At 49.9% G+C, this 20353-nt stretch overlaps 1 protein-coding gene across 2 annotated transcripts in view; it reads right to left on the minus strand.

The window, feature by feature from the left end:
- UBASH3B (ubiquitin associated and SH3 domain containing B) overlaps positions 1 to 18880 on the minus strand; it is a 147253-nt gene extending 128373 nt beyond the window's left edge. For both annotated transcript variants that reach the window (XM_063943726.1, XM_063943725.1), the window contains exon 1: positions 18462 to 18880. In XM_063943726.1, the coding sequence (XP_063799796.1) occupies positions 18462 to 18589 (128 nt within the window). In that variant the 5' untranslated portion in view covers positions 18590 to 18880. The remainder of the gene's footprint in view (positions 1 to 18461) is intronic.
- Positions 18881 to 20353: the final 1473 nt, after the last annotated feature.

The following is a 20353-nucleotide window of genomic DNA, read 5'->3' on the forward strand; positions in this document are numbered from 1 at the left end:
GGGTATGACCTAATGATATATCCCCCTAGACCAGAGTTCCCCAAACTCCTTTACATCCCGCCCCACGTTTTAAGGATATACAGGCTTGGGCACAGGTGCATTCATTAATATCTCAGTCATTTTGATTTAACCATCTTGGCTTACGCATGGATATCCTTAAAACCTGGAGTGTAGTGGCGGAGTTTGGGAAACTCTGCCCTGGCAATGCGGTAAGTTAATGAAAGTGTCACTGGCTTAAGGCCCTCATTCCGAGTTGATCGCTCGCTAGCTACTTTTAGCAGCTGTGCAAACGCATAGTCACCGCCCACCGGGGAGAGTATTTTCGCTTTGCAGGAGTGCGAACGCCTGTGCAGCCGAGCGGCTACAAACACATTTTGTGCAGAACAAGACCGGCCCTGTAGTTACTTATTCTGTGCGATGATTGCTGCGACGAATGACACAGTAATGACGTCAGATACTCGCCCGGCCACGCCTGCGTTTTTCCAAACACTCCCAGAAAAAGGTCAGTTGACACCCAGAAACTCCCACTTCCTGTCAATCTCCTTGCATCGCTAGAACCTGTGCAAAACCACGATGCTCTTTGTACCCGTACGCTGCGCAGTTTTGCCGTTTTTTTAAATGATTGCTACGCAGCTAACAACTCCGTTGTATTGTTGGCTGTTTTTGCTTCATAGTGTCATATTTTCCTTTAATTTCAGCGGGATGAGCACACGTAGAAAGTGTGTTCTATGTTTAGAACGGAACACAATACAATGACTGTGTCTACTTTTCATACAATGTAAAACTGCAAGGTCTGGGTACACACAGATGTCACGAGGGTGTCTTACTGGGCACAAATCCCCATCCGGGACTGGGAACACAGCAGTCACACAGGCCTCCTACTGCTGCGGCCGGGAGAACACACAGTCTTCTGTCCTGCGGTTGCAACATTACTGTGTACACAGGGTAAGTATCTCAGATATGTTCCTGGCCGCTTGTGACATCTGCTGCTCTGCACATGTTCCAAAGGGCGCTGCAATATTCAGAGAGACGGTAAATAGAAAACGGACACGGAAAACACCCGTCTGGATTTTTGTGCGCTAATAATGATGAAAAAAATCCTTATTTGTGCTGTTCACAGTAACTAAGTCGACACCCAAAATAGGTCGACACAAGCATTAGGTCGACATGACAAAAGGTCAACATGAGTTGTTTTATTTATTTATTTATTTGGTGTCGTCTTCTTCGTAAAGTGACCGGGAACGGAAAGCGACCTAAGTGTGGTTGACCTAGAGAACGGATACCCTGTATACAGAATGCCCCAGCCATCGCCAGGATAAAAGGCGAATGAAGGAAGTATAAAATGTCATGCACAGATATGAGACAAGACTCTTTCCCTCCGCAGAGAACAACATGGCGGGAGTTGCATTACACACCACGCCTGAGGCCGAGAACCTGATAAATGGTTTAAGTCTCGCTAAGCAGAAAATAATCTCTCTCTAGTGAGGAAATGACTGTAAAAAATATATGCTGCAAGGTAACAATCCAAACACTCCAGTGCTCCGAATACAGACCCCCCTCCCAAAATGTCTGTCAGCCACTGCGACTACACAGATTTTGTTTTGCAGAAAACTCGTTATGTAAAGTTTCGGCGGTGAGACAGGTTCCACCGGGGATGTGTAATATTTTCTGCTTATAGGAGGTGATTCCGAGTTGTTCGCTCGCTAGCTGCTTTTAGCAGCATTGCACACGCTAAGCCGCCGCCCTCTGGGAGTGAATCTTAGCATAGCAGAATTGCGAACGAAAGATTAGCAGAATTGCGAATAGAAATTTCTTTGCAGTTTCTGAGTAGCTCGAGACTTACTCTTCCAGTGTGATCAGTTCAGTCCTTTTCGTTCCTGGTTTGACGTCACAAACACACCCAGCGTTCGCCCAGACACTCCCCCGTTTCTCCAGCCACTCCCGCTTTTTTTCCCGAAACGCCTGCGTTTTTTCGCACACTCCCATAAAACTGCCAGTTTCCGCCCAGAAATACCCACTTCCTGTCAATCACACTACGATCACCAGAACGATGAAAAAACCTCGTAATGCCGTGAGTAAAATACCAAACTTTTGTGCTAATTTACTTGGCGCAGCTGCACTGCGAACATTGCGCATGCGCAGTTTGCGACTAATCGCTCCATAGCAAAAAAATAAGAATTTACTCACCGGTAATTCTATTTCTCGTAGTCCGTAGTGGATGCTGGGAACTCCGTAAGGACCATGGGGAATAGCGGCTCCGCAGGAGACTGGGCACAACTAAGAAAGATTTAGGACTACCTGGTGTGCACTGGCTCCTCCCTCTATGCCCCTCCTCCAGACCTCAGTTAGGAAACTGTGCCCGGAAGAGCTGACACAATAAGGAAAGGATTTTGGAATCCCGGGTAAGACTCATACCAGCCACACCAATCACACCGTACAACTCGTGATACTATACCCAGTGAACAGTATGAATAACAACTGAGCCTCTCAAACAGATGGCTCCAAACATATAACCCTTTAGTTAAGCAATAACTTGCAGACAATCCGCACTTGGGATGGGCGCCCAGCATCCACTACGGACTACGAGAAATAGAATTACCGGTGAGTAAATTCTTATTTTCTCTGACGTCCTAGTGGATGCTGGGAACTCCGTAAGGACCATGGGTATTATACCAAAGCTCCCAAACGGGCGGGAGAGTGCGGATGACTCTGCAGCACCGAATGAGCAAACTCAAGGTCCTCCTCAGCCAGGGTATCAAACTTGTAGAATTTAGCAAATGTGTTTGAACCTGACCAAGTAGCAGCTCGGCAAAGTTGCAAAGCCGAGACCCCTCGGGCAGCCGCCCAAGAAGAGCCCACTTTCCTCCTGGAATGGGCTTTTACAGATTTAGGATGCGGCAGTCCAGCCGCAGAATGTGCAAGTTGAATCGTACTACAGATCCAGCGAGCAATAGACTGCTTTGAAGCAGGAGCACCCAGCTTGTTGGGCGCATACAGGATAAAAAGCGAGTCAGTTTTCCTGACTCCAGCCGTCCTGGAAACATAGATTTTCAGGGCCCTGACTACGTCCAGCAACTTGGAATCCTCCAAGTCCTTAGTAGCCGCAGGCACCACAATAGGTTGGTTCAAATGAAAAGCTGATACCACCTTAGGAAGAAATTGGGGACGTCTCCTCAATTCCGCCCTATCCATATGGAAAATCAGATAAGGGCTTTTACATGACAAAGCCGCCAATTCTGACACACGCCTGGCCGAAGCCAAGGCCAATAGCATGACCACTTTCCACGTGAGATATTTTAGTTCCACGGTTTTAAGTGGCTCAAACCAATGTGACTTAAGGAAATCCAACACCACGTTGAGATCCCAAGGTGCCACGGAGGCACAAAAGGGGGCTGAATATGCAGCACTCCTTTAACAAACGTCTGAACTTCAGGGAGTGAAGCCAGTTCTTTTTGGAAGAAAATCGACAGAGCCGAAATCTGGACCTCAATGGAACCTAATTTGAGGCCCATAGTCACCCCTGATTGTAGGAAGTGCAGAAATCGACCCAGCTGAAATTCCTCCGTTGGGGCCCTTCTGGCCTCACACCACGCAACATATTTTCGCCATATGCGGTGATAATGGTTTGCGGTCACCTCCTTCCTAGCTTTAATCAGCGTAGGGATGACTTCCTCCGGAATGCCCTTTTCCTTCAGGATCCGGCGTTCAACCGCCATGCCGTCAAACGCAGTCGCGGTAAGTCTTGGAACAGACAGGGTCCCTGCTGCAGCAGGTCCTGTCTGAGCGGCAGAGGCCATGGGTCCTCTGAGATCATTTCTTGAAGTTCTGGGTACCAAGCTCTTCTTGGCCAATCCGGAACCACAAGTATAGTTCTTACTCCTCTCCTTCTTATTATTCTCAGTACCTTGGGTATGAGAGGCAGAGGAGGGAACACATAAACCGACTGGTACACCCACGGTGTCACTAGAGCGTCCACAGCTATCGCCTGAGGGTCCCTTGACCTGGCGCAATATCTTTTTAGCTTTTTGTTGAGGCGGGACGCCATCATGTCCACCTGTGGCCTTTCCAAACGGTGTACAATCATTTGGAAGACTTCTGGATGAAGTCCCCACTCTCCCGGGTGGAGGTCGAGCCTGCTGAGGAAGTCTGCTTCCCAGTTGTCCACTCCCGGAATGAACACTGCTGACAGTGCTAACACATGATTTTCCGCCCATCGGAGAATCCTTGTGGCTTCTGCCATCGCCATCCTGCTTCTTGTGCCGCCCTGACGGTTTACATGGGCGACCGCCGTGATGTTGTCTGACTGGATCAGCACCGGCTGGTGTTGAAGCAGGGGTCTTGCCTGACTTAGGGCATTGTAAATGGCCCTTAGTTCCAGAATATTTATGTGTAGGGAAGTCTCCTGACTTGTCCATAGTCCTTGGAAGTTTCTTCCCTGTGTGACTGCCCCCCAACCTCGCAGGCTGGCATCCGTGGTCACCAGGACCCAGTCCTGTATGCCGAATCTGCGGCCCTCTAGAAGATGAGCACTCTGCAGCCACCACAACAGCGACACCCTGGTCCTTGGAGACAGGGTTATCAGCCGATGCATCTGAAGATGCGATCCGGACCACTTGTCCAACAGATCCCACTGAAAGATCCTTGCATGGAACCTTCCGAATGGAATTGCTTCGTAAGAAGCTACCATCTTTCCCAGGACTCGCGTGCAGTGGTGCACCGACACCTGTTTTGGTTTTAGGAGGTCTCTTACTAGAGATGACAACTCCTTGGCCTTCTCCTCCGGGAGAAACACTTTTTTCTGGGCCGTGTCCAGAACCATCCCCAGGAACAGTAGACGCGTTGTAGGAACCAGCTGCGACTTTGGAATATTCAGGATCCAGCCGTGCTGTTGTAGCACTTCCCGAGCTAGTGCTACTCCGATCAACAACTGTTCCCTGGACCTCGCCTTTATAAGGAGATCGTCCAAGTACGGGATAATTAAAACTCCCTTTTTCCGAAGGAGTATCATCATTTCGGCCATTACCTTGGTAAATACCCTCGGTGCCGTGGACAGACCAAACGGCAACGTCTGGAATTGGTAATGACAGTCCTGTACCACAAATCTGAGGTACTCCTGGTGAGGAGGGTAAATGGGGACATGCAGGTAAGCATCCTTGATGTCCAGTGATACCATGTAATCCCCCTCGTCCAGGCTTGCAATCACCGCTCTGAGCGATTCCATCTTGAACTTGAACCTTCTTATATAAGTGTTCAAGGATTTTAAATTTAAAATGGGTCTCACCGAACCGTCCGGTTTCGGTACCACAAACATTGTGGAATAGTAACCACGTCCTTGTTGAAGGAGGGGTACCTTGATTATCACCTGCTGAGAATACAGCTTGTGAATCGCCTCCAGCACTGCCTCCCTGTCCGGGGGAGCTGTCGGCAAGGCAGATTTGAGGAAACGGCGAGGGGGAGACGTCTCGAATTCCAGCTTGTACCCCTGAGATACTACCTGTAGAATCCAGGGATCCACCCGTGAACGAGCCCACTGGTCGCTGAAGTTCTTGAGACGGGCCCCCACCGTACCTGGCTCCGCCTGTGGAGCCCCAGCGTCATGCGGTGGACTTAGAGGAAGCGGGGGAGGACTTTTGTTCCTGGGAACTGGCTGTATGCTGCAGCTTTTTCCCTCTACCTCTGCCTCTGGGCAGAAAGGACGCGCCTCTAACCCGCTTGCCTTTCTGGGGCCGAAAGGACTGTACCTGATAATACGGTGCTTTCTTTGGCTGTGAGGGAACATGGGGTAAAAATGTTGACTTCCCAGCTGTCGCTGTGGAAACGAGGTCCGAGAGACCATCCCCAAACAACTCCTCACCCTTGTAAGGCAAAACTTCCATGTGCCTTTTAGAATCTGCATCTCCTGTCCACTGCCGAGTCCACAATCCTCTCCTGGCAGAAATGGACATTGCGTTTATTTTAGATGCCAGCCGGCAAATATCCCTCTGTGCATCTCTCATGTATAAGACAGCGTATTTAATATGCTCTACGGTTAGCAATATAGTGTCCCTGTCTAGGGTATCAATGTTTTCCGACAGGGAATCTGACCACGCAGCTGCAGCACTGCACATCCATGCTGAAGCAATAGCCGGTCTCAGTATAATTCCTGAGTGTGTATATACAGACTTCAGGATAGCCTCCTGCTTTCTATCCGCAGGCTCCTTTAGGGCGGCCGTGTCCGGAGACGGTAGTGCCACCTTTTTTGACAGACGTGTGAGCGCTTTATCCACCCTAGGGGATGTCTCCCAACGTGACCTGTCCTCTGGAGGGAAAGGGTACGCCATTAGTAACTTTTTAGAAATTACCAGTTTATCGGGGGAAGCCCACGCTTCTTCACACACTTCATTCAATTCATCAGATGGGGGAAAAACCACTGGTAGCTTTTTCTCCCCAAACATAATACCCTTTTTTGTGGTACCTGGGGTAATATCAGAAATGTGCAACACATTTTTCATTGCCGTAATCATATAACGAATGGCTCTATTGGAATGTACACTAGTCTCATCGTCGTCGACACTGGAGTCAGACTCCGTGTCGACATCTGTGTCTGCCATCTGAGGTAGTGGGCGTTTTAGAGCCCCTGATGGCTTTTGCGACGCCTGGGCAGGCACGGGCTGAGCAGCCGGCTGTCCCACATCTGCTATGTTGTCAAACCTTTTATGTAAGGAGTTGACACTGTCGCGTAATTCCTTCCACATGTCCATCCATTCCGGTGTCGACCCCGCAGGGGGTGACATCACATTTATCGGCACCTGCTCCGCCTCCACATAAGCCTCCTCATCAAACATGTCGACACAGCCGTACCGACACACCGCACACACACAGGGAATGCTCTGACTGAGGACAGGACCCCACAAAGTCCTTTGGGGAGACAGAGAGAGAGTATGCCAGCACACACCAGAGCGCTATATAATACAGGGATACACACAGTGATTTTTCCCCTATAGCTGCTATAATACACAAGTTTGCGCCTAAATTTAGTGCCCCCCCTCTCTTTTTTACCCTATGGAGTCTGGAAACTGCAGGGGAGAGCCTGGGGAGCGTCCTTCCAGCGGAGCTGTGAGAGGAAATGGCGCCAGTGTGCTGAGGGAGATAGCCCCGCCCCCTTCACGGCGGACTTCTCCCGTTTTTTTCTGGATATTTTTGGCAGGGGATTTTACACATATATAGTCTTCCTGACTATATTATGTGTTTATTTGCCAAGCTAAGGTATTTATATTGCAGCCCAGGGCCCCCCCCCCCAGCGCCCTGCACCCATCAGTGACCGGAGTGTGAGGTGTGCATGGGGAGCAATGGCGCACAGCTGCAGTGCTGTGCGCTACCTTAATGAAGACCGGAGTCTTCAGCCGCCGATTTTCTGGACGTTCTTCTTGCTTCTGGCTCTGCAAGGGGGACGGCGGCGCGGCTCCGGGACCGGACGACCGAGGCTGGGCCTGTGTTCGATCCCTCTGGAGCTAATGGTGTCCAGTAGCCTAAGAAGCCCAAGCTAGCTGCAAGCAGGTAGGTTCGCTTCTTCTCCCCTCAGTCCCTCGAAGCAGTGAGTCTGTTGCCAGCAGATCTCACTGAAAATAAAAAACCTAAATATACTTTCTTTCTAAGGAGTCTCAGGAGAGCCCCTAGTGTGCATCCAGCTCGGCCGGGCACAAAATTCTAACTGAGGTCTGGAGGAGGGGCATAGAGGGAGGAGCCAGTGCACACCAGGTAGTCCTAAATCTTTCTTAGTTGTGCCCAGTCTCCTGCGGAGCCGCTATTCTCCATGGTCCTTACGGAGTTCCCAGCATCCACTAGGACGTCAGAGAAAAAAATAACGAGCGAACAACTCGGAATGACCCCCATAGTAAAGTGTTGTGGTCATTCTTTCTCTCCCATGTTCCTATGTGGAAGCCAGTTCTTGGTGGTCATTCCGAGTTGATCGCTCGCTAGCAGATTTTAGCAGCCGTGCAAACGCTATGCCGCCTGTGTTTTAGCTTAACAGAAGTGCGAACGAAAGGATCGCAGAGCGGCGGCAAATTTTTTTTTGTGCAGTTTCAGAGTAGCTCAAAACCTACTCAGCGCTTGCGATGACTTCAGACTGTTCAGTTCTTGTTTTGACGTCACAAACACGCCCTGCGTTCGCCCAGCCACGCCTGCATTTTTTCTAACACTCCCTGAAAACGGTCAGTTGACGCCCAGAAACGCCCACTTCCTGTCAATCACTCTGCGGCCAGCAGTGCGACTGAAAAGCTTCGCTAGACCCTGTGTGAAACTACATCGTTCGTTGTAATAATACATTGCGCGTGCGCCTTGCGCCGCATATGCATGCGCAGAAGTGCCGTTTTTTTTGCCTCATCGCTGCACAGTGAACGAATGCAGCTAGCGGTCAACTCGGAATGACCACCCTTGTCCGTTAACTCTCCAGGTGCCCAATGACAGATATGACAGGTATGACAGATACCGGGCGACCTCGCCATGACAGATTTCTTTCTCTGAATAGAGGGAGGTTACTCGTCCTTTTAGTAAGCTGAGTGAGCTTACTTCACTACACCTATGGATTGCCTCTCACAGTCAGTAACCGCCTGTTACTGACTCCTCCCACTGTGTATTGGGTTGGTAATTCACACCACCACCAGGCTCCTACCCAGGGCCGGATCTAGGGGGGGGCGAAGGGGGCGACCGCCCCCCCTAACACAGTCATAGCCACGCCCACTTTTGAGCAGAAGAGAGCTCTCCTGGGAGAGCCTGAGGCAAAACGATGTGCTGCAGCGTATACCACAACAGCTCAGAGGAGCCAGGAGAGCAAGGGTTACAGAGCATTTGCCCCTCACTTGCTGGTGTGTGGGTACTAGGGCTAATAAATACAATTACCCCATAGCACAGTCACATGTACATAGAACAATCATAAAGCTCTATCTCAGTCTCACTCAAAAAGTTCAGTCAGAATTGAGAGAGGAGGAGTTAGGATTGCAGATGGGAGGAGTTGGGACTGTAGAGGGAGGAGTCAAGATTAAACCGTAAACCGCCCCCCCTAAAGAAAAGTCTAGATCCGTCCCTGCTCCTACCACTGGCACCTGGAACCGCCCACTTTTGGGAATGTGTCATACTTGCCGGTCCTCACATAGGGGGTGTGCAAAGGTGGGCTGTGTGGGGGGCACTCATCGTGGCTCCACCCCCCAGCTATACAGTGCCAAGAAAGCAGGCATTGTACAGCGAGGGACAAGGTTACAATGGCGCAATTCAGAACTTGTGCTCTATAAGTAGGCGAATGCAGTGGGGGGAGGTTATGTTACAGAAGTTTACTCCTCCCAGGATGGTCATAGGAAACACACATCCAGGTCTTGCCTGCCATCTTTTTTTTTTAATCCAGTTCTAACACACAATACCACAGCGGGTCAGCCCGCCCTGACCTCTAAGACTAGTACACAAATCAGACAACCGTCTCTCAAAAATATAAACACAACCCGCACTTTGTAGGAACTTGCCAACTGTCTGCACCCCTCTTTTGCTATACTGTATCTACCACACAGCATCAAAGCACAAATACACCTACTGTGCATGTTACACAGAGAACATACGGATAATCACTAACATCAACACTTCCTATGTGAGAATGTCCCAAGAACATCCTGTTTCCTAATGTCAAAGCCTTATAAAACCAATTGCCTTGGAAATCTATTCCTATAAGTACATAGTCCACACATTTAAACATGTGGTTCTATAATTCTACTAATGCGCGCATCACATTAAATATAACATGTTAGAACACATGATAACATATGCATTCTGGTGGTCATTCCGAGTTGTTCGCTCGCTAGCTGCTTTTAGCAGCATTGCAAACGCTAGGCCGCCGCCCTCTGGGAGTGTATCTTAGCTTAGCAGAATTGCTAACGAAAGATTAGCAGAACTGCTACTAAATAATTCCTAGCAGTTTCTGAGTAGCTCCAGACCTACTCCTACACTGCGATCACCTCACTCCGTTTAGTTCCTGGTTTGACGTCACAAACACGCCCTGCGTTCGGCCAGCCACTCCCCCGTTTCTCCAGGCACTCCTGCGTTTTTTCCTGGCACGCCTGCGTTTTTTAGCACACTCCCGGAAAACGGACAGTTTCCGCCCAGAAACACCCACTTCCTGTCAATCACACTACGATCACTCGAGCGCTGAAAAAACGTCGCTCGAGCTTGTGTAAATCCACCAAGTTTTGTGTTAAATTACTAAGCGCATGCGCGCTGCGTACCATGCGCATTTTCCAACTAATCCCTGCATTGCGAAAAACGGCAACGAGCGAACAACTCGGAATGACCACCTCTGTGTGGAGTTTGGAGTATCTGTAAAGCACTGCGGAATATGTGTGTGCTATATAAATGGCAATAACTAATACATTTACAGTACATGACACCTAGCTCCTAATTCAGACCTGATTGCTAGGGTGCTTTTTTTGCATCCCTGCGATCAGGTAGTCGCCACCTACAGGGGAGGGGGTAATCGCTGTGCAGGGGTGCGATCGCATGTGCAGAGAGCTGCACAAACAAAAGTATGTGCAGTCTCTGCTCAGCCCAGGACTTACTCTTCCAGTGCGATGATCGGGGCCGGAGCTGACGTCTGAATCCCTCCCTTCAAACGCCTGGTCCCTCCCGCGTTTCTCCGGACACTCCCGGAAAACAGTCAGTTGCCACCCACAAACGGCCTCTTCCTGTCTGTCACCTTGCGATCGCCCGTACGATCGATTTTTACGCCCATCCCGTCAGTATGCACCGATGCCCAGTGCAGTCGTCCGACGCACCGACGCATTGCGGTGCATACGCATGCGCAGTACAGATCCGATCGACCGCTGTGTGAAAACACACAGCAGGGATCGGGTCTGAATTAGGCCCCTAGTGCGGATAATATGAAAATGGTGCTGCATCACAAGGGATTTAGCCCCTCAGTGCTGTGGCCGCCATCTTGACTGCGTGAGCCGGGTCTCCAGGCACAGATTTGCTTGAGAGAGGTTCTGTATCTTTAAGCCTATGAGCCAACAGCCCTTAACCAATGAAAAATACCCAGCTTGTGTATCATATCTGTGTGATACCTGGTGGCTAATTCTTATGTTTTTGTGAGGCAGTGTAGGGACTGGCCAGAAGGGAGTTGGCTAGCTTAATAAATTATTGCAATATTTTGAAACAAACACACACACACACACACACACACACACACACACACACACACACACACACACACACACACACACCAGTGATGGCTCTGGTGCTATTACATGCAATCATCCCGGTGAATAATGAACAAATAAAAGAGGAAAAAAAGCAAAACCTATTATAAATACATCCTTTTCAGATGGTGCACTCCCCGTTTTCCGGGGGCAGTTGTACAGTCACGCTCAATAGTTCCCATCAGCTATGAATCTGAAAACAATAGTAACAAAAAAAGAGCACCTTCTAGTGCAATAATCGAGAATTTCCTCCTGATGAAGTCCTACTAACTCTGATGGACGAAACGCATTGAGGGGTTCCTCCTGTTGGATAGCAAGTTCTCTATTTTAAACGTAAATGTATGATTGCATATACACTTAATAAATTGTGTTTTAAATATCAGCTAATTTTATGCTATTTCTTCACATTGCATACTGCTGATATCACTGATGGTTTCCGGAAACCAGGACCTATTGTGAATATAAAGAAAGCTATATTGGGCAAAAAAGAAAAACTTTTTGCCTCTACACATAGAACACATGCATCCTTCTATTTGCTTAAATTCATTACGGAACTTCTCAATTAGGAGTCACTTTTTTGTCAATATTGTTTATTTAATATATATATATATATAATTAATTTTTTTAAGAACATGAGTATTGTAAGGAATAGCAAATCGTCTTGTAAAGTATTACGTGTAATAGAAGCCCAGGTGGATTTCTGTGACCATTCACAGTGCTCAGCCCACATACTGGTGCTTGTATATGGTCTCAAAACTACCCGGTGACTTCTCGTCACCCATATAAGTTACAGTAAGGAGTGCATTATCCCATACATAATAACATTAGCTCAAACATTCCCACTTAGCTCAAAGCCTAAATCCGTGTTCACAGCAAGAGAGCACGTCTCACTTACACACAAAATACAGAAGGTCCAAACCATGAAATCATCGCTCCACATTCACAGCTGTGTATTACAGCATACTGGTGCAGTAATCACAAAAAATAAATTATAAAAATACATTTTAAAAATGACCAGCGTCACCAGGATGGAGGACCTAGTTACCTGATGCCGGAGACCAGCGTCACCAGGATGGAGGACCTAGTTACCTGATGCCGGAGACCAGCATCACCAGGATGGAGGACCTAGTTACCTGATGCCATAGACCAGCATAACCAGGATGGAGGACCTAGTTACCTGATGCCAGAGACCAGCATCACCAGGATGGAGGACCTAGTAACCTGATGCCAGAGACCAGCATCACCAGGATGGAGGACCTAGTTACCTGATGCCGGACACCAGCGTCACCAGGATGGAGGACCTAGTTACCTGATGCCATAGACCAGCATAACCAGGATGGAGGACCTAGTTACCTGATGCCGGACACCAGCGTCACCAGGATGGAGGACCTAGTTACCTGATGCCGGAGACCAGCGTCACCAGGATGGGGGACCTAGTTACCTGATGCCATAGACCAGCATAACCAGGATGGGGGACCTAGTTACCTGATGCCGGAGACCAGCGTCACCAGGATGGGGGACCTAGTTACCTGATGCCATAGACCTGCATAACCAGGATGGAGGACCTAGTTACCTGATGCCGGAGACCAGCATCACCAGGATGGGGGACCTAGTTACCCGATGCCGGAGACCAGCATCACCAGGATGGAGGACCTAGTTACCCGATGCCGGAGACCAGCATCACCAGGATGGGGGACCTAGTTACCCGATGCCGGAGACCAGCATCACCAGGATGGAGGACCTAGTTACCTGATGCCATAGACCAGCATAACCAGGATGGAGGACCTAGTTACCTGATGCCAGAGACCAGCATCACCAGGATGGAGGACCTAGTTACCCGATGCCGGAGACCAGCATCACCAGGATGGGGGACCTAGTTACCTGATGCCGGACACCAGCGTCACCAGGATGGAGGACCTAGTTACCTAATGCCAGTGACCAGCATAACCAGGATGGAGGACCTAGTTACCTGATGCCAGTGACCAGCATAACCAGGATGGGGGACCTAGTTACCTGATGCCAGAGACCAGCATCACCAGGATGGAGGACCTAGTTACCTGATGCCAGAGACCAGCATAACTAGGATGGGGGACCTAGTTACCTGATGCCGGAGACCAGCGTCACCAGGATGGAGGACCTAGTTACCTGATGCCATAGACCAGCGTCACCAGGATGGGGGACCTAGTTACCTGATGCCATAGACCAGCATCACCAGGATGGAGGACCTAGTTACCTGATGCCATAGACCAGCATCACCAGGATGGAGGACCTAGTTACCTGATGCCATAGACCAGCATCACCAGGATGGAGGACCTAGTTACCTGATGCCATAGACCAGCATCACCAGGATGGAGGACCTAGTTACCTGATGCCATAGACCAGCATCACCAGGATGGGGGACCTAGTTACCTGATGCCAGAGACCAGCATCACCAGGATGGAGGACCTAGTTACCTGATGCAAGAGATCAGCATCACCAGGATGGGGGACCTAGTTTCCTGATGCCAGAGATCAGCATCACCAGGATGGAGGACCTAGTTACCTGATGCCAGAGACCAGCATCACCAGGATGGGGGACCTAGTTACCTGATGCCATAGACCAGCATCACCAGGATGGAGGACCTAGTTACCTGATGCCAGAGACCAGCATCACCAGGATGGGGGACCTAGTTTCCTGATGCCAGAGATCAGCATCACCAGGATGGGGGACCTAGTTACCTGTTGCCGTAGACCAGTGTCACCAGGATGGAGGACCTAGTTACCTGATGTCGGAGACCAGCGTCACCAGGATGGAGGACCTAGTTACCTGATGCCATAGACCAGCATAACCAGGATGGAGGACCTAGTTACCTGATGCCGGACACCAGCGTCACCAGGATGGAGGACCTAGTTACCTGATGCCGGAGACCAGCGTCACTAGGATGGGGGACCTAGTTACCTGATGCCATAGACCAGCATAACCAGGATGGGGGACCTAGTTACCTGATGCCGAAGACCAGCGTCACCAGGATGGGGGACCTAGTTACCTGATGCCATAGACCAGCATAACCAGGATGGGGGACCTAGTTACCTGATGCCGGAGACCAGCGTCACCAGGATGGGGGACCTAGTTACCTGATGCCATAGACCTGCATAACCAGGATGGAGGACCTAGTTACCTGATGCCGGAGACCAGCATCACCAGGATGGGGGACCTAGTTACCCGATGCCGGAGACCAGCATCACCAGGATGGAGGACCTAGTTACCTGATGCCATAGACCAGCATAACCAGGATGGAGGACCTAGTTACCTGATGCCGGAGACCAGCATCACCAGGATGGGGGACCTAGTTACCCGATGCCGGAGACCAGCATCACCAGGATGGGGGACCTAGTTACCTGATGCCGGACACCAGCGTCACCAGGATGGAGGACCTAGTTACCTGATGCCAGTGACCAGCATAACCAGGATGGAGGACCTAGTTACCTGATGCCAGTGACCAGCATAACCAGGATGGGGGACCTAGTTACCTGATGCCAGAGACCAGCATCACCAGGATGGAGGACCTAGTTACCTGATGCCAGAGACCAGCATAACCAGGATGGGGGACCTAGTTACCTGATGCCGGAGACCAGCGTCACCAGGATGGAGGACCTAGTTACCTGATGCCATAGACCAGCGTCACCAGGATGGGGGACCTGGTTACCTGATGCCATAGACCAGCATCACCAGGATGGAGGACCTAGTTACCTGATGCCATAGACCAGCATCACCAGGATGGAGGACCTAGTTACCTGATGCCATAGACCAGCATCACCAGGATGGAGGACCTAGTTACCTGATGCCATAGACCAGCATCACCAGGATGGAGGACCTAGTTACCTGATGCCATAGACCAGCATCACCAGGATGGGGGACCTAGTTACCTGATGCCAGAGACCAGCATCACCAGGATGGAGGACCTAGTTACCTGATGCCAGAGACCAGCATCACCAGGATGGGGGACCTAGTTTCCTGATGCCAGAGATCAGCATCACCAGGATGGAGGACCTAGTTACCTGATGCCAGAGACCAGCATCACCAGGATGGAGGACCTAGTTACCTGATGCCATAGACCAGCATCACCAGGATGGAGGACCTAGTTTCCTGATGCCAGAGACCAGCATCACCAGGATGGGGGACCTAGTTTCCTGATGCCAGAGATCAGCATCACCAGGATGGGGGACCTAGTTACCTGTTGCCGTAGACCAGTGTCACCAGGATGGAGGACCTAGTTACCTGATGTCGGAGACCAGCGTCACCAGGATGGAGGACCTAGTTACCTGATGCCAGAGACCAGCATCACCAGGATGGGAGACCTAGTTACCTGATGCCAGAGACCAGCATAACCAGGATGGAGGACCTAGTTACCTGATGCCAGAGACCAGCATCACCAGGATGGGAGACCTAGTTACCTGATGCCAGAGACCAGCATAACCAGGATGGAGGACCTAGTAACCTGATGCCAGAGACCAGCATCACCAGGATGGAGGACCTAGTAACCTGATGCCAGAGACCAGTGTCACCAGGATGGAGGACCTAGTTACCCGATGCCAGTGACCAGCATAACCAGGATGGGGGACCTAGTTACCTGATGCCAGAGACCAGCATCACCAGGATGGAGGACCTAGTTACCTGATGCCAGAGACCAGCGTCACCAGGATGGAGGACCTAGTTACCTGATGCCATAGACCAGCGTCACCAGGATGGGGGACCTAGTTACCTGATGCCAGAGACCAGCATCACCAGGATGGAGGACCTAGTTACCTGATGCCAGAGACCAGCGTCACCAGGATGGAGGACCTAGTTACCTGATGCCATAGACCAGCGTCACCAGGATGGAGGACCTAGTTACCTGATGCCATAGACCAGCATCACCAGGATGGGGGACCTAGTTACCTGATGCCAGAGACCAGCATAACCAGGATGTAGGACCTAGTTACCTGATGCTGGACACCAGCGTCACCAGGATGGAGGACCTAGTAACCTGATGCCAGAGACCAGCATCACCAGGATGGAGGACCTAGTAACCTGATGCCGGAGACCAGTATCACCAGGATGGAGGACCTAGTTACCTGATGCTGGAGACCAGTATCACCAGGATGGGGGACCTAGTTACCTGATGCTGGAGACCAGCATCACCAGGATGGGGGACCTAGTTACCTGATGCCAGAGATCAGCATCACGAGGATGGAGGACCTAGTAACCTGATGCCGGAGACCAGTATCACCAGGATGTAGGACCTAGTTACCTGATGCCGGAGACCAGCATCACCAGGATGGGGGACCTAGTTACCTGATGCCAGAGATCAGCATCACCAGGATGGAGGACCTAGTAACCTGATGCCGGAGACCAGTATCACCAGGATGGAGGACCTAGTTACCTGATGCTGGAGACCAGCATCACCAGGATGGGGGACCTAGTTACCTGATGCTGGAGACCAGCAGAGTTGAATGTACGCTAGTTTGTGCAGCATGTTTACACCCCGCACATGCTCTGGAACAGTGTGCACGACGTACGGGCAACGCAAAATGGTACGCATGTACACTGGCAACAGGGCAGGCGTAACTGTGATGTAATGGTAGTCACACAGGAACAGACCAGTGAGGGCGTGACAGTGCAAATGCGTTAGATGCAAACGTAAGCATGTGGAGCAAGTAGGCACAGATGATGATGATGACGAGTAGCAGGAAACCAGGGGTACACATAGGGGGGTTGGCGCATCACACATTAGAACCAGTATACAGGCTAGTATATGCAATATACTGTGTGTGCAGCAGCCCCATCTGCCCTTCATTCTGCCCGTAATGACTCAGAGCAGAGAGGGGAAAGTTAGAGTCAGCTGCTCCGGGGGCTCCCTCTGATCTGTGTGGAAATAGCAGTTAACACGCTGGAATCAGAGAGCGTGGAACTGGGGGTTCCCGGGCCCAAATCACTGAGAGTTTCCTACATGAGGGCTGGAGGCAACGTCAGCGGTCACCTGAGAGACACAAAACTACAAGCTGCAGAATTAAATACCAGGAAACGTATAATGACTAGAATATCTCTGGTTTGGAAAGACAGACAGACAGACATGCATACTGTACATACATATACGCGCTCAGTAGCGACTCCATCTTGCTGAATGCACGCCAGCTCCTGGCAGATGTACTGTGCAAATGGATTTATACATTACTGTTCTTAAATAGCAAATAACATTGCAGCGCCGTTCAGTCACTGTTTCGGAACCAAGTGAGCTTACAGTTATTTAGCACCCGGGACACATACGAACACTTGTCCAAGGTCACAAGGAACTGACGCTGGGGACCTGGACCAGGAATTCCAGACAGACTTATACGTCAGCGCACTTGTTCGCCGAGCTGTTAGAAATATAGAGGTCTATATTTACTAAGCCTTGGATGGAAATAAAGAACCAACCTGACTTTATCACCGTCCACTTTATCTCCGGCCAAGGCTTTAGTAAAAGTAGACCCCACAGACACTCAACTGGGGCGTTTCATTTTGATTGTAAGCTCTTCCGAACAGGCATCTCATTCTTGTTGAGGCTTCACAATGAAACGCTACAACTGTGGGGAGGTTTCAATGCTTGTGTGACGCAATGTAACGCGCTGCGGAGGTCTGTAGGCTTAAACGTGTTTATTATAATAGTAATGATCATTATAAGCAGCAAGATATTAACATACAATGATGAAGAGGGAGGTATGTGCGAGTGCTGGACAGGTTAGACAGCAGACACAAGCTATATAGCCATGACTACGTGTCCAGCACACCGTTATAATGTACAGCAGCCTGCTACACGGCAATATAACCCTGCAGAACATACAATACACTGACAACTATTCCGTCAGCATGGGCCTGTGCCCCCCCTGAGCATCTGGGAGTTCCACGCAGCAAACTGAAAAGCTGCTGCGGAACCTCTTCCGAAGCGTGCTCTAATGGTCTACTAGAGGTGGCGGAAGAGTTCTTAGGGGCCCTGCCTTGTGAGGGCTGAGCAGCGGCTGGGGGCGCCCAGCGGTAACTTGCACGAGTTGTGTAGCCATGTGTTCACACGCCAGCCAGTGAGGCTCATTGCAGCTGTGCGCTGTGCTTGCTGCAGTCCGCCTGCCATGCAGAAGGCTGGCAAACATTCCCCGCAGAACGCCAGGAGCCAGCAACCTGCCTGTGCAGTGAGCTGAGGCGAAGTACCCACCAGTGCCCCCCAATATGACAGTATAAGAGGTAACTCACGCCCTGGCGTTGGGGAAGCCCATAGATAGTAGAATTTCCAGGGATGATCCATGCTTGACGGTCCCGCTGCGGTGCTGCCTATTCCTCTTCGGGATGAGTTTGCTGTACAGATCCTCCTTGGCAGCCATGGTAGGGACGGAGTTAATGCACCATCTCTCAGCATACAGCCATGTCACACACACACACACACACAAAGGGCTGCGATAAGAGCTGTATCTGCTGCAGCAGCAACGTGCAGCTTCCTGGTGCTGCAGTCACAGACAGGATAGGAAGTGACACATTGTATGAATGATCCTGATCCCTTCTCACTTTGCAACGCTCCCCTTCCCGCAGGCAGCCAGGTAGTGGGTCCTCTCCCAGTCATGTGTCAGTGGATGCAAAGATGTGTCTTTGGGGCATGCTTGCAACCCCGCCACTCCTTCTTAAAGTGGCAGTGTATGCATCCTATTTGTCAGTCATAAGGAATTCATAGCAGACTGGAAGATACTGCCCATTTTATGCACATTCAATTCTTCTGAGGCACATTGTTCCTCTCCAGGTGCCCCCTGGTGGTGGAAGGCAGGTACTGCAACAGGATGCAATTTTCAGTGAATGGCAGATAATTCACACATCTTACAGTTATAATAACACAAATGCAGAAATACAATGTGCAATGGCACCAAGAAGACTAAATAGTAGGGCTTTGCCCCCAATGTAAGCCGTAATCAAACAATAGGAAAATAATTCATTATATTGTCAAAGTCAGAAAAATATCTCTATGCACACTGCCATATTTGCACCTCACACTGGTCCGCGCTGCGCATGCGTGCGCTTTCCCGTGATAGCGCATACCCGCTGTTGCGTGCACCCGCTCGCACTCGGTATGCGTATTTACGGTAAGGAGTATGTAGTCGTAGCGTGCGACTCAATAGTTACATATTTTCACAATTAATGTAGTTTGTAGATCATGGTCCCTTTGATAGATTCTGAAAGTTTGGTTAATATAGCATGTTCCTGAACAGAGGGATTCCTCTTTGTATTGTGCGAAGGGTCTAACAGGGGTCATACAGTGGTGTTTGGTACCCATCGGAAGAGTATTTAAATAGCAATATTCCGGTGTTGGTTTGGAGCGGATTAATCGCTCGTGCGAATAGTTATGGACATAAGAAGTTATGTCCATTTATTATTATTTGTTCTTACTTAGTCATGCACCTGAACAGTTGGAGACAGGTATCAGTGGGTCTCAAATAGCTCTTTGACCTCAGAGATCCCCCAAACAATAGTTTGCATGTTGGGAGGGCCTCATATCTTCACATGCATAAGGTAAGCACAGGAATAGTAATTGAAGATCAATTGTACTCCAAATCAGTATCTTTCCCGCAGACGGAGTACAATAGCCTTTAATTACACTGAGCTTTGAGACTCAATGAGGAGGGCCAACACCTGTGTTTACGAATGGATTAGGGTTTGTATCCAGGAGAATGAGGGCTGAGATGTCATTGTCTCAACTGAAAGTGGACATCATGAATATAGAACAAAGCCCAGAGACAAGGTTCTGTTTTGTATTCGCCAAACAATAGCTCTCCAGAAGACAGGAATGTGTTAGTCATCACCCTTTGTTTTGCATAACCAAGGCCACTGATACAAGACAGCCCACCTGTATGAATCAACCTATGACCTTTTGTTATAATGCGAGGCCGAATTCCTGTGTCCAATGGACGATAAGATTGTAGGGACCATTGGATTGCATTGTGTGTGGAGCATAAAAGACGGGCCTGTGGCATCCAGCTTACACTTCTCTTCAAACGATTATCATTGCTGATAATCGGGAAGCTGGATGTCCAGAGGCGCTTGCGATCGTTTCCCCTTGTGCGTAAGTTTCTCTCCGTAATCATATTGTCTTACTGTGAGCC

Source organism: Pseudophryne corroboree, chromosome 10, assembly GCF_028390025.1.
Source record: "Pseudophryne corroboree isolate aPseCor3 chromosome 10, aPseCor3.hap2, whole genome shotgun sequence".
NCBI classification, from domain to species: Eukaryota; Metazoa; Chordata; class Amphibia; order Anura; family Myobatrachidae; genus Pseudophryne; species Pseudophryne corroboree.